The sequence below is a fragment of the Labrus bergylta genome, chromosome 12 (genome assembly GCF_963930695.1).
Source record: "Labrus bergylta chromosome 12, fLabBer1.1, whole genome shotgun sequence".
Classification (NCBI taxonomy): Eukaryota; Metazoa; Chordata; class Actinopteri; order Labriformes; family Labridae; genus Labrus; species Labrus bergylta.
Genome location: NC_089206.1, coordinates 25,706,883 through 25,722,009, shown reverse-complemented (window position 1 = coordinate 25,722,009; position 15,127 = coordinate 25,706,883). Strand labels below are relative to the sequence as shown.

At 38.0% G+C, this 15,127-nt stretch overlaps 1 protein-coding gene across 1 annotated transcript; it reads left to right on the top strand.

Annotated features, from left to right (window-relative positions):
• Window positions 1-1,304: 1,304 nt before the first annotated feature.
• On the top strand, window positions 1,305-15,127 carry si:dkey-32e6.3 (uncharacterized). The gene is made up of 6 exons (XM_020635375.3): window positions 1,305-1,685; window positions 3,005-3,177; window positions 5,829-6,047; window positions 8,177-8,337; window positions 8,421-8,553; window positions 9,089-15,127. The coding sequence occupies exons 1-6, from the start codon at window positions 1,412-1,414 to the stop codon at window positions 9,263-9,265; spliced, it is 1,137 nt and encodes a 378-aa protein (XP_020491031.1). The 5' UTR covers window positions 1,305-1,411; the 3' UTR covers window positions 9,266-15,127.

Below are 15,127 nucleotides of genomic sequence, written 5' to 3'. Positions count from 1 at the left end.
AAGTATGTGGATAAAAAGTTTATTTTTTCATTTTCCTTATGTATCTTTACTTATAGAGATAAAATGCTGTTCTCTTAGCCTCCAACAGTGAAACATCGATCAGTCAATACATCTTTGTTTGGTGCCAATTCACAACAAATGTTATCTAAAGGCGCGTTACAAAAGAGAAGGAAAACACCCTACTCACTTTTTCATTATCTACAAAGACCCAACATTAATCCATCACGAGCACAGCACTAAGCAACATTTAGTAAAGTTACAGTGGCAAGAAAAAACGTCCTTTAACAGGCTGAAACCTTGAGCAGAACCAGACTCATGATGAACAGCTGTCTGCTGAAACTGTTGGTCTTGGAAAGTGGGATAGAGGGAGATACAGGAAGAAGAAGACAAACAGCAACAACAATGAAAAAGGTGTTATAGCTACAATGTCAGTGATAATGGTTAAGCATGTGTAGCATTAGCAGTAACAGCTAAGTGTTACAACAGACTGATCAGCCTAATATTAAAGCTGGCAGCTGGAATGATGATAAAACATGATTATGTTAATTATAGAGGTTGAAGTTGAGCAGCTTTAAGATTCACTTTAATATTTATATTAATGATAACAGATGTAAGGCTCTGGTTTTAGCTCTAAGGTTCACTTTACTTGTTATAACAATGATGTTAAAATATAAATATACCTAAAAAAAACACCCTTCAATAAAAAAACAAACCTACTAAAAAAATGAATCACTTGTAAAAATACACTCTGATTGATTAACAGTAAAAGCATTTTATATCTTTAAGATGATTTTGAAAAAGTTTTTGCTTTTGCTAAATAAAATAAGTTGGACTATGGCAAAGGAAGAATCATTATTGTGGGTAAAGTTGAAATGTAAATATATCCATTACTAGAAATACAAATATATGATACAGATATAGAAATACAAATGGACAATCCTAAAAAGGTAGTATTTTTCACTGTTGGTAACTACCTTAAGTAGCCTTTAGGTTTTAAGACTTTTTTCTTAAATACTTTATGATAAGCAGGACTTCCTAATGTATTTGTTTTACTCTACACTGCTGTCTCATTATATTATAATCGTGGGAAAATATTAAAATAAGTTAGTTCAAAGGTGTGTTAATCCACGACACTTTCATCATGCTTGTTTTCATGGTATAACTTTCTTTGTGGGTTTTTATAATACAGCTTATGAGTGAAATGTGTGCAGTTTAAATGTTCTGCAGCACCGGAAGGGGGCGCACTTTCCTCCGTCCGTAGTAAACAATTAATTGGTGCGTAGAAGAAGGAAATGGCATGGGGAACGAGGAAGTAACAACCGGCACATCAACACGGACAGCTGAGCCGGTAAGAGAGCAACTTTTAGTTGAAATATTTACACGCCACAAGCTGTCGACATTGTTCACATTCATGGCGGAGCTTCGTGAAAATAACAGCGGAGAAAATGAAGAAGCTGACGGGACAAAGAGCAGAGAGGTCCCGGAGGTTCTGTGTGAAACAGGTGACCCCGCGGTGACAGGACCTCGGGGACTCTGGTCAAATCACGAGCGGAGGAAAAAGTTAGTCCTGCATGTGGACCTCAACAACACCATCCTGGTGTCTGACGCCGTGACGTCTCAGGGGACTGTGGCTGCTCTGGACTACTTCCTCTCTACTGTGACTTGGGGGAAAATGAACAAACAAGGTAAACTGGAATCTATGCATTATGTGTTCACACTGGTCAGGTATGTGCAGGCTCAGTCACCTGATTATGTCTTTGTCACAGGACACATTGTTCTTGCGGCTGAATGCCATTCTAAACATGAGTGCATTTAAAATCCACTTTCTCGTTTGCCATTTCTAAAGATACATATATCCCAAATGGTTATTAAAAAGAGTATGTAGCCAGGATATAGAGACGTTCACTATTGGTATACTGGACTGAAACTTGCAGTAGGATACAACCAATAAATAAACAAACAAACCAAAACTTTAAAGAACCGTTGTTTATCTTTCAGAAATCCACTCACAGTTATTAAATTATGTGTTTTGTTGACTTTTGCATTTTGAATCTAATTCTACAATCTAGTAGTCATTTTATTGTCTTATCTTCTTAGATACCAAAAGTTTGTGGATTTTTACAGTCTTGTATTTACCTGTCTTCTGTTTTTCTTAATGATTTGTTGTCTGTCTTTAATACATTCTGTAATGACTCGATGTCATTGTAAATGAAGTCCTCACTGATCTTATAAATAAGTGTATATATATATATATATATATATATATATATATATATATATATTTATTTATACTTGTATAGAGAATATAAGTATAAATAAAGGTTGAATGAATGAACGATGGTGTATAGTAGCCTGCCTTGGATTAGAAATTAGGGTGAGGAAAATATTGATTTGTGAGCCTTTGCTCTGCCATTGTCATGTATGTTACATAATTATACTTGTAGAAGGCAAAGCTTTCAGTTTAGGTTTCTGAGTATCATCGCCAGATAAGATTTTTTTTTAAAAATGGCCAATGTCTTATATTTACAGATAAGGAAAGCAGATACAACACAGATATCATGTTGTTTATCATATTATATATATATATATTTTATTATTATTATTTATTATTTATTTTGCCTCATAAAATACAACAATTGCCTGTTATCTTGAAATGACACTGAAAACTAATTTAGCTGAGCACGAGTCTACAGCCCTTCATTCAAGAGCTAAATAAATATATTAAAATGTTTGTTAAAGCATATGTGCCCAATTCTCCCAGAGCCTTTGGGGAAATATGATTGTTCATTTCTTTAACTTTATTATTTGTTGGTTTCAAAACTGCATTTTAATTTTATATCAGTTCTATGGTCAAGCTCAGTGAAATCCTTAGATCACCCTTAGGTGGCAGGTCACACCTTAGTACATTACCAGCACCCTCCTCTCCTCCTGTGATCAGTTCAGTGTGTTCGCTCAAAAAAACAAAAACAAAGTGTAAAATGTGTCTCCCCTCATCTCTATGCAGGAAAGTGGGAGTGGCTGAGTGACTCCGCCTCTCTGCTCCCACCATGCGATGATGCTGTTAGTTACTACTCTCAGTTTGGAAGGACACTGGGTTTCACCTCTGCTGCGGGCCGATGTTTCCGCGGGGTTCTGGATCAGCATCTGGATCTGCTTCGCTGGCCAGAGGGTGTCAAGGTAAGAACCATTAAAATAAAAAATAGACTAGAAGGGTACGTGGAAAGTGTCAGCACAAATTCTGTTGTGGCTTGAGTTGAGAGAGAGCTCTCATTTCTCTGATCACTTGTTTTAACATTCAGAGTCTGAAGAACCCAAGAACTCTGTTTTTAACTTCACCACTTCAGATGTATCTTTCCAGTTGTTCATAATCCATATTTAAACAAGCTCTGTTAGCCTTTAGGGTTTTACACACTTGTGGAATTTCAACTTTTAAACATCTAGCTTGAAGCTAAGGTATATGTTTAATAATAAAATAATCTGTAGCTTGTGCAGTCATGATGGGATAAACAGCAGAATTTGAAGAATTTCATCTCTGCACTTCAACTCTTAGAGACACATACGTTCAGCTCCTGAACTTCACATCTGGATGGGATCAATCATGGCTTTCTGGTTTTGTGTAGCTGAGATATCCGAGGCAATTAAGAAATCCCCACAGGATGGAGCGGATGGATTCAGAGTCGAGTTCTACAAACTGTTTCATGAAGATTTAACAACTTTCTAACCCAGGATGATAAATGATTCAACTGCAGCAAAAAAAAACCCACTTTCACTCTACGAGCTGAGTGTTCATCTATTATTCAAAAAGAAAAGAAACAAATCCAATAGATCCTGCTGACTACAGGCCTGTTTCTTTCTCAATCTATTTTGGTTACAAAACGTTAGCATTTAACATTAATCTACTGCAATCAAGCTGACCACATCCCAGACAGGCTTTCCAATGATGTATTCAGATGGAGGTCAAAACTCTCGAGCAGCTGCTGGAGTGGAAATCTTTTGACTTGAAACTTTCAGTCGGTTTGAAAAGGATTTAACTTATTATCTCGATACCCTAGGTAGCAGCTTATCACCAAATTCTCAGAGGATTCTGTACCTGTCAGGGAAAAGCAAATCAGTGCTGTGTTTCCTGATTAAATATGGAGGACCACACTTCTCCTGTTTTCTCATGTGATAAATAAACAGAACACACACTAATGAAAACTGTGAATTGCTCTGAGCTAAATTAACCTCAGGTCATGCTCTCTCAGGTGTCTCCACTTTTTTGATACATGTACATGAAATGATGGTGCATTATTGCATTAATTTATGAACTGAGTGACCACCTCTCTATCCTCTTTGGTCTAAAATGTTTTTTGGAGTTTAACATAGTTGTCTTTCCTAAGACTTTAGAGGGACTTGATGTCTCCCTTCGCACACTCTCACAGCTCCATTGATAAACACAGTATCTACAAATTAAACTCTTTCTCTAGGAGTGGAAGAACGCCATAGAGCTTTGGAAACTTGTTTCTGTTATAAACTTTGGGAATCTGCAACCTAACAATTTAATTTGTAAATTTAGATTGGAAGAAGAGGGTTATTACCCAATTTGGCTGCAACAGAGCTTTATGAATTGATCTGACATTTTTCTGTCTTTGATTGGTTCCAGTATCCTCCCTTTGTCTCGATTGGTTACACGGATGATACATCATTTACAGCCATGTAGTTTCAATTACCGCTCTTATAGGTCACATATTATGCAAAATGCACCTACCTGTGTTTTTCTCTAACACTATTAAGTGTCCCTAGTCTGTCTACAAATGATGGGAAAAGTCCATCCTCTCCGTCTTTTACCTGCTCCATTTTTAAGAAAATGTGTGCTCAAACAGGCCGTTAGGAGATTTTCACTTTGTGACATCACAAAGGGCAGTAACCCCTCCCCCAGGTGGGTGACACTCCCACAGCTAGGTGTTTGTTCTGCCCTCTGAGTCTGCCTTCTCACCGTAAACAATAGTGTGAGAAAGCCCAAGCCCTTCCAGAGAGGGGGAGTGGTCAGACACAGCTCATTTGCATTTAAAGGTACAGACACAGAAACAGCCTGTTCTGAGCAGGGCTGAACTAGAGGGGTTTATAGACATGATCAAATACAGGATCAGAGTGGTTTATAGACATGATCAGAGTGGTTTTATAACAAGAAACTTCACACACATGTTTTTGGGGACCTCTGAGACTTTTTGAAAAGGAGTTTAATATGTGACCTTTAAATACCTGTATGTCTCTCCCCATGGAGGGCTGTATGTATTTAAGTTGGATTTGGCCTTTTGGTGGTTTATATTTCAAGTTAAAAAAAAATAAAAATGAAGCCTGATCTGTTTGGAATCCTCTCAACTCATTAGAAGCTTTGGATTTTAAATACCTCACCGTTTACTGTAATGACACTTCTGTTGGCGCCTTAACGGTGTACTGTAGTTGTTCCAGAAGATTAAAGACAAATCCCAAACAGTGACTCCTGGGGGTGTAGAGATTTACAGGTGTAGCCCATAACAAGCTTCTCTCCCCGCTTCAGGGGGAAGAAGACACATGTCTTATATATCTGGCAAATAATTATCACCACTTAGCAGAGGAAATTTAACACTTACCAAGAGGGGGTCACTTACTTTCAGAGTGATTCCCATCAGAGAAATCTCTTTCTTTCTTTCTTTCTGTCTTTTGTTTTAGCTTGCTTTTTCCTATCTAGAAACTTGTAGTCCTCTTTAATGTGTGAAAGCATTTTAGTAATAGAAACAATATTCTCGAGCCCTGGTTCAATGGTCCATCATGTGTTTTTGACCTCTCCTTCACTCTGGGCCCCGCAGGGAGACAAAGACATGTCTGTGAAAGGAGAGGACGGTCGCCTGTACCACTGGATCTTGCCCTCCTTCTTCCAGCTCTTTAAAGACCTGGTGCAGGATGGGCGGGACTTTGCCATCATCTTTCGTACGTTTGGAACCGATCTACCTCGTGTGCTGAATGCTGTGTCCAGAGCGCTGAATGAAGGAGTGCATCCACTGTTCCCAGATCTGCCTGAACTCAAGGTGCAGGAGAATCACTTATCTTCATTATTTAGCTCTAAACTAATATAAGACATTGCTACAACAAGGCAGTATTTTATTTATTTTGCTTATGAAATATGTGACATGGTTAGAAAATACTAATAATAAATACATCTGAAGGGGTTCTCAGTTTGGTTGCACAATATGATTTTGTGTGAACAGACATGGAGAATTGATTATTACCTACTTACATGGCTAATAAAGATAGAACTACTCTCACATAAGAAAAGTCCCTTCAGTTTATGCACACCAGAGAGTAATAGGGGCTAAAAGGCATGAACAAAGATAGATGAAGCTTTCAGAGATCTTGCAGAAAATGTATTGCAAATGTTCATTCAGGTTGTCTTCGTTTAAAACTGTAAAAACAAAACAAAAAACTGCCACAATGATAACCATATTTAGTCACAGTTTAGTTAGAGATACAGTCAACGCTCTGCAGGAATGATGACTGAAGAAAGCTCCATAACTTTTTTACCCAAGCATTCATGTCTGCCCTATGGTGTATACAACATTAAAGTAATAATCATATTAGACAACATTTAAGAAATTTAAATGTATACATAACCTGTAATTGGCTAATGTTAGATGCTAATGTATAGCCCTTGTACATGTACTGTATTTATTATTAGCTCTATGTGTGTATGTAAGTGAGGGAAAGTACAGATGTTCTGTTGAACAGCGTGACATTCTGTGGCCTTTAACAAAGACTCTGCCACCCACACACACAGAATCACACAGGCATGTTGTTGACTCCCCTCCCAGAGAGTTTCCACAGATGATGGGGGAGGTCAGGTGGAAGAGAAATCAGATGTGAACCTGGCAGACTCTGAGGATTTTTATTCACACACTCTCCTGTCAGATGGAGGGCAAATTAAATAATGGGGACTTAAGCTGATGACATTTTTTTAAGTTATTATCAGAATGACTGGAGTTAAATTTACAAGTTTAGTGAATGTTTGTAAAAACATTTTTGAAATATATTTCACTCTGAACCAAAAGAAGTGCACTGACTTTCCAAATGATATTGTAATCGGTTTGTAAAACCAGATACAAACCACTCACATGGCTGAAATCAGTTTGAACATTTTAGGTTATGAGCACTTGTTCTACATTTTGTTTTTCATAATTAATTTATAACAACTCTTGAGGCAGAATTGCTTACTGCTGGAGGTCTATTATTGTGTTTTTCCCCAGCATTGACTGTATAAAACATGGATGTCTCAGTGACATCACACACTGCTTTTTGAACATGCTCTATGAAGTCTAACGATGGTGGTTGCCATATTGGAAATGCTGTCTCATCCTAACTTTGGATCGATCTACTTATAGGCAGGGAGTTAGCTGAGGCGGGACTAAAGCATTCTGGCACACAGCTACAAAGCTCCCACCTGTCAGTCAACTCAGCCGTGCCCATAATTATTTAACCTTATAAATATGGATTGATAAAATAAAAAATAAGTTCTAAAAAAAAAAGTAAACGCCTGTACAGTGTGTCCCAAAAAAGAAAAGAGCTAATGATACAAAATTCTATTTGAAGGCTGTAAACATGTTTATTTCTGCTGAAAAATTAGCATTTTAATATAAGACCGAATGGGGATTCCTCAGCTTTTGCAACCAGTGTTTTTTTTTTTGCACATCATCTTTATTTTTTTTAACACCACAGGCTTCCTACCTTTACTTCCGTTTTCTTTGTGCTCTGTCTCTGCTTCTTTTCTTGAAATAAACCCTGCAAGAACATAACTTACCTATACTGGCAAGCGGGTTGTGAATCCGACCTACCCCATCCTCTCCTATTCAGGCACATAAAATGACACTTATCAACCTAAATGTGGCACAACTATTATATTTCTGTTTTTGCAACAGACTTTTATAAATAGACTTTTTAATTTATTTTTAACTCCATAAAACAACATCAAGCTCAGAATCCTTTAGAAGCAGGCACTATAAAAACATGTTGAGAAAAGTCGAATGTTGTTATTAGAAATCATTTAGTCCAAGTCTGCGTGCAGCCATGTTGTCCCAACATAGCTTAACCTAGCCTTTGTTCTCTCTCTCTCTCTCTCTTTGTGACTCTTTGTGACTCTGACTCCCCTTTTTTGCTCTTTGCTCAGCTTAATGTGAACTTGACTCCAGGCAAGATCCGCTGCAGTAAGAGAGCGATCGTCCTGAGCCGAGCTGAGGACCGCGTGTCATCTTGTGATGGAGAGAGAGGCCTGTATGAGTACCTCAGCTCAGTCCAGGGCCTGGGAGGCTTCCAGGACCACTTTGACTGGTAGACTCAACACTCCTAAAGCCAGCTCCTTCATTCCTTTACCCATCATTTTCTAAATCTCTCTGTGGATGTTTCTCCTCTAGGTGGGCTAGTAACAGGTTCTCCATCCGTGGAGGGAAGCCTTTGTGGGTCGACCCTTTTGACCAAAACGTCCAGCACATCTTTATAGACGACAATATTCGACAGAATGATGAAGACACTATAGTTCAGCCAAAGGTACTGTCACTGCTTTTAAAGTTTTGTAGATTTTTTACTCTAAAATATATACATTAATTAAAAATTGACTAAGCCTATGTTTTTGTTGTTGTTGAGTACTTACATTAGCTCAATATTTCCAACAGTTATCAAAGCCAAAGAAATACTGAAATGTATCGTTGTAACTGGACTTGTCTGGTCGTGGCGGCCGCCAACACATAGCCGCAATGACATACACAACATGTTTATCGTAGCCATGGAAACATCGAAGGTTACGTTGAAGACTGCTGCATAAGGATGTGTGAACTGGCACTGAAAGCTGCTGTACGTGCTGCTGTGTTAAAAACGTCTTGTAAATTATACTTCCATACATCGTTGGTAAACATCATTGACAGATTTCCCACAATCCATTAATTTATTCTCACTTTCTTCCACTCTTTCCTTCGGTTCTCTCTCTCTCTCTCTCTCTCTCTCTCTCTCTCTCTCTCTCTCTCTCTCTCTCTCTCTCTCTCTCTCTCTCTCTCTCTCTCTCTCTCTCTGTGTGTGTGTTTCTCAGGTGTTTTTGGACCCAGGTAGTGTTGAGACTCGCACAGCCTGCACCTCTGAGCTTTATGACATCACGCTGGTCCAGACCGACCTCCTGAGGGCCATTTCCGACCCGAGCTACTTCACCCAGCGTGTCAACATCTGCCTGGAAAACTATGACAGGAACCTCCAGCAGGGGGCGGGCTAGAACTTTGATCGACCCCTTTTCTCATGTATGTCTGTTGGTCTCCGAGACAACCTGCAGTTTAGGGTTCCATAAACACAGAGCGTACAATCCACGCAGACACAGTAGACTCTAGTTCAGACTGTTAGAAGAAAGACTGACAAGGTGTTGAAGGAAGAGTGTTCAGAAAACTATAAATCAGAAGAAGTGTACTTAAGGACGAAGGTTACCTGAAAGGGAAATGAAGGAACTATTTCAAAATAACAGATTAAAAAAAAAAACTTTGTTCATGGAACTCAGACTTGTAATGCCCTCTTTGCGATGAACGCCTGTTCTTGCAATTTGTAAATTGGGTTAAGATCAAAAGTTAGCTAACATTTGGTTGAGGGGGTACGATTACACGTAGTGGGACATGACTCCCTGGCAGAAAGCTCAGAAGAAAACCAGAACTAAAGTTATTATTTTTAATTCAGCCATCATGACATAAAAGAAAAGATGTAACAGGAAGTTTATTTATTTATGGTTTATTTGATAGGACAGATTCAATATACATACACAAACTGACAGCAATCCAGTAGCATAGTGCTTATAGCGTGTGCTAATTTGCAGCACTGAAAATAGAAGATTAAAACAGTTAAAAAGGAAAAAGAACAATAAATTGGGCACTGTAGGGTCCAATAGGACACACATTTAGCTTTGATATAGCTACAAACAATTAGATGTGAGTACAAGTCTGTTGCTGAACTTACCAGGATTTGGTGTCTCTCTTAAAAGCGGTAAAGTTTGCAGTAAGCTTCAAGTAATCAGGCAGCGAGTTCCAAGATTTTTTGCTCCTTTCACAGAAAAAGCTGTTTGAGCAAAGGACGTTTTGAATAAATAAAACTTCACAGTAGCCACATGAAGCTGCTCTGCTGCAGCCATGTAGTCTCTGTGTGAATTTGCAGAAAGGCTCGAGTCAATCTCAGACTGACTTTTCTAGAGAGAGTAAACTGCACTCCATCACTGAAGGATTTTAAAACCAACTTAGAGGCTTGTTTAATGTTGCTTTACCAAAAACCTAGATAAGGATATAATACAACTACGCAAGATAAAATATTCTAAACAAATTTCAGGTCAAACTAAAAGCATTTGAGTGAGAAGGTGTGGCAGCTCATACTTGATCTACTCCAGCACAGAAGTCAGTAAAATTTCCCTCGGGATCAATAAAGTATCTATCTATCTAAACATGTCAGGTTACACAAAAAGCACTTTAGAAATACACTGTATAGTCGGCTGTCCTTACATGATCCACCACATGAAGAGTTTTTGGACTTAATTAAGCTGCAAAGCGGCTGCGCAGACTCCTTTGATGAAGGGCTCTGTGGCTAATTGTCCTGCCACTGATTAATCGCCCTAACTCTGAAATCTGTGTCAGACAGTATAATTGGGGTCTGGCATGGTGCAAAAACTCTCAAGCATTGAGGTAGTTGTATACTGCATAACTGCATCAGATGATCAGCTCTTCATCTGTCTTCCTCACGATGATACACTGTCAAGTAGCTTCATGTTTGATCGTTAAGAGCCTTTATTTTCATATCCACTTGAGGCGATTGTCTGTAGTGTTTACATCCAGCCAGGACAGAAAGGTAATACTTGAATATTTTGACAGTTTAGTGAATGATAAACACATTATTAGGGTTTTTCACACTTGCAGAAAACTCCTGATAAACTCCTGATATTTACCGGAGGAGCTGTATGTGTGAACTCAAACAGCCAGATTTTGGTTGTTGGTGTTGGGATACCGTTAAACTAAACGTAGCATTGATGTAAAGGTAAATACTCTCATTATAGCGTCGTTTAGCGGACTCTGTTGCTTCCTCCGTTACTTCCGCGTCTTTTTTATACTTGACGTCTTACCTCATGAGACCCCCCGCCACCCCCGCCCGTCTGGCAGAGATAGCCTCCTGCTGTGAGGAGCATATTTGAACAGCCAGTCAGAAGGACTTCAGGATGATGTGACAGTATTTTTTAGTGAGAATCATTAGACATGGTATTAGATTCAAAAGTCTCAATATTGAATTCATAAGCACACATGTAATTTCCTAAAATGTTAAGGTACGTTCAGACATCATTATCCATGAAGCTGATGTTAGCGCAGTCTTGTTATACAAAGTAATATTCTCTCTCAGCACATAGTTATAGTGGATACAGCTGTGGGATGCTATGAAAAATGTACTTCAGTTTTTATTATTCAAAAGGACACTTTTGTGAAACTTTTGCTAAGAAGATTTTGTGTGGAAGTTGTGCTTCTTTTAAGTTAAGGGTTTTTAGGATATTTATTTATTTTTAATGTTCAGGGGGTCTTCTTTTTTTCTCAGGTCAAACTTAGAGAGACTGACTGCTGAAAGCAAACAGTGAAAACACTTTAAAGGTCACATATTCTCATCCTTTTTAACAAGTTTCAATAAGTCTCAGCGCTCCACAAAACATGTGTGTGAAGCTTCTTGCTAAAAATCCACTCTGATCCTGTATTTGATCATGTCTATAAACCTATTTCAGCCCTGCTCAGAACAGGCTGTTTCTGTGTCTGTACCTTTAAATGTAAATAAGCTGTGTCTGACCACGCCGCCTCAGAGGATGGACTTTTCTCATCATTGGGGGGTTTGTAGTCAGACTAGAGACACATATTATTGTTCGAGAAAAACATGGTGAATAGTATTTTGCATGAAATGTGACCTTTAAAGAGAGAATACTCAAATATTGGTTTCTGAAATAAAACCAGTAGTTTTTTTAGTGTATGTGCAACTTTAATTTAAAAGGGAGCATGTAATGAGTGCAATGGAAAGACAAATACAAAGACAAGCACGTATAGAAAGCTTTGTTGTTGATAACATTACAGTAGTTCATAATGATGAGTAAAATATGAGTTTCAATGTGCAAAACTTAAATAAAGAAGACGCTATCATCCCAACAACAAAGGTTGAATATCATGCACAGGTTTATTAGATCATCTTCATTTTTAAATTAGGAAGATTTTATTAATGATACTGTACTTGTAGAGTCTAAACAGTCACTGATTTTCAAACAAACAACAGCTGTTATATTATTATAAGTGCAGCAATGAGAAAGAAAAAGCACTTACAAAGACTTTTGTTAGTTTTATAAAATAAGAAAGACTTTTTCTTATTTTTGAATATTACTGTAAATATAGACGACACATTCTATATCCTAATACTAAGGATACTAATTCAAATGACGATTTCTTCAGTACACAAGTTTACTCACCAGTTTTTTAACCACAAAGTTTGTTACATATTACTTTTGACTCTAAACCTTAGATATTTTAATAGCTTGTATATTCATTTCCAAAGCAAACTAGAGTTCTGAGAAAAAAAGAAAAGGCTCGCAACAACAGGTTGTATTGATCAAGAGAAAAAGTACTGACAGAAATGGACAAATAGTTGCTAAGCTGATTGAGATGGCTTTTTACTGATGAGCACGTTGTTTAGTGTTTGCACTTGCATTGAAAGAACATTTTATGAAAAGGTAACGATGTAGCATGACTCTTGGAATACAATATTTTGCACACTGAAACTCACCATTTAAATAACGATCAGATCTATAAAGAACGACCCATGGGCAACCTGAGAACGTGTTCAGGCTGTGCACGGGGTACCATGTTGACCCTTTAGCTAACTAAGCTCGTCATTGTGAATCACTGTTGAGTCATTCACTGACATCACACCCACACCACTTCTTTAATTCTCAGGCTGCCTCATGTATCACACATCAAACCTTGAATATCATGATTTATTTATTTTTTCTGATGTCATATATTTTAACGTAAGATGTTCAATAAACCTGAACGTTTCTTTTCATAAACTGTTTTGTGTTGTCACTGATAAAGAGGTTACTATAGAAACACAACATAATACGATTGTTAGTGTATTATATAGGAACACAGTTTATTGGATAATTGGCTTTAATTTGTCTTCCACCATAACTTATGACCACATGATCAGTGGGATACAAAGGTTAAGGAGCCAGACAATTTTAAGGGAAAGAGGTGATATTTGTCACCTATGTTACATTGAACGTTAACACCCTATAAACATCTTCCTGGCATTTCACATTTATCAGCGCCTCCCTGCTGCTCCCCGGAGTTAGTTCAGGTTGAAATCATGTGAGGAAGCAGGAGAGAGAGATTCTGAGGTTAACTGATTCTCACTCTGTAGCATTAGATTAGAAATGAAAGCCGGGCTGCACAGACATGTTTGATGTGAGATTTGGGCAGGTAATACTGATTCTTGTACTCCATTTAAAGTGTTCTGTAATTGATTGAGTCATTACGGGAGAGAGGTCGGACACATCAATATGTGACATGTTGTGTCTGGACATGTCCCAGGCTGATTGTGATGGATGACTGCTGGCAATTAACTGAAGCTTTGATGATTTACTTACAAAGCAGATGGCACCTCAGTGTTAGCCCTGAGTACAGAAATCTGTCCTGCTTTTATTTATTTCTGTCATGTTTATCTTTGCTCTAATCTACCTCTGATGAGTCTTTATACAGTGAATTGATTATCACTAAAGGTTTTCCTTTTCAGAGATGACTATATTCCAATCCAGCTTTATCCAGACAGCACAAGAGCAGCAGTGTTCACCAAAGTGCTTTACAGTCCACATAAGATAGTGGTTGCAAATAAATAACAAATAATAATAATTTTAGAAGAAAAAGTGAAAGAAATAAAAACACAAGTTAAACCGTAAAAAGTGGATTAGTGAGCACAACCCGTGTACAGAGACTGTTGCTGGCCAAGCGGGCAGTCCAGGTTCGAATCTGAACTGTGGCTCCTTTCATGTCTTTCCCCTCCCTCCCTCTCTCTCTCTCGCTCTCTCTCCCTGATTTCTGACTCCATCCCCTGTCCTATGTCCACAATGAAGACACCTAAAGTCTTTAAAACCTGGGGTGTAAAAATGAGTTTTAAGACAAAAACAGGCAGTGTGGGGGGCCAACCTCTCCTCCTCTGGTCCTCAGCCTCTGAGTGGAGTACGGCTGCAGAAGTTCAGAGATGTATTGTGGTGCTGAGCCATATAGCGCATTTAATTTTTAAATTACATCACTTCCACTCTAATGCAAGTGACTTTTTCACTCTTTCATTTCAGTTGTTTTGCTTTCAAGTTCTGAATTAAATGAGGTCTGTTGCTCTCCCTCTTATTTTATAACGTTGCTTTTCCCTACCTGACCTACCTTGTCGATGTGACTGTTCAAATTATCTGATAAACCAGCACTCACTAAAACTTTGGTTGCAGACTTGAAAACATTGCAGCAGACTGCTAAATGACATGCTTCAACGACACAGTATTTTGTGTCACACTTTGTGGATCTGTTGAAAGACCACGTTTAGTTTATTCATGATGAATCAGTTCCTACACTTTTTTGTCTTAAACTTGTTTTATGATCTGAGTATTTTTGTGCACTGCATCAGGTTTTCTCACCTGAAGGACAAGGACACACTTTGTTATGTTTTCTGGCACATTCTTCCATCAAAGGCTCTGTGACACTTTATTCACCACATGGAGCATGAAAATAAGTTAAATCAACCACAGAGTGAAACAAAGTTTGCCTGTCTTGGTGCACAGGTATTGATTTTTTTGATGGCTTCAATCAAACCAGGAAGACACAGATGAGAGATTAATATCTTACTAAATGTCTAATATAACAACCAATGGGAAAGGATACTTATTATTTAATAAGTTAGTTCAACTTGTTTTTTTTCATTCATTTCTTTCATATTCTCCTTTATAGCTCTTTTCTGAAATCATGCGTTAAATTGTCTTTTTTCCTCACAGCATGTTTGATGCTTTAATACAAAATACCTGAATAAAGTACAACTCTGACTGCGA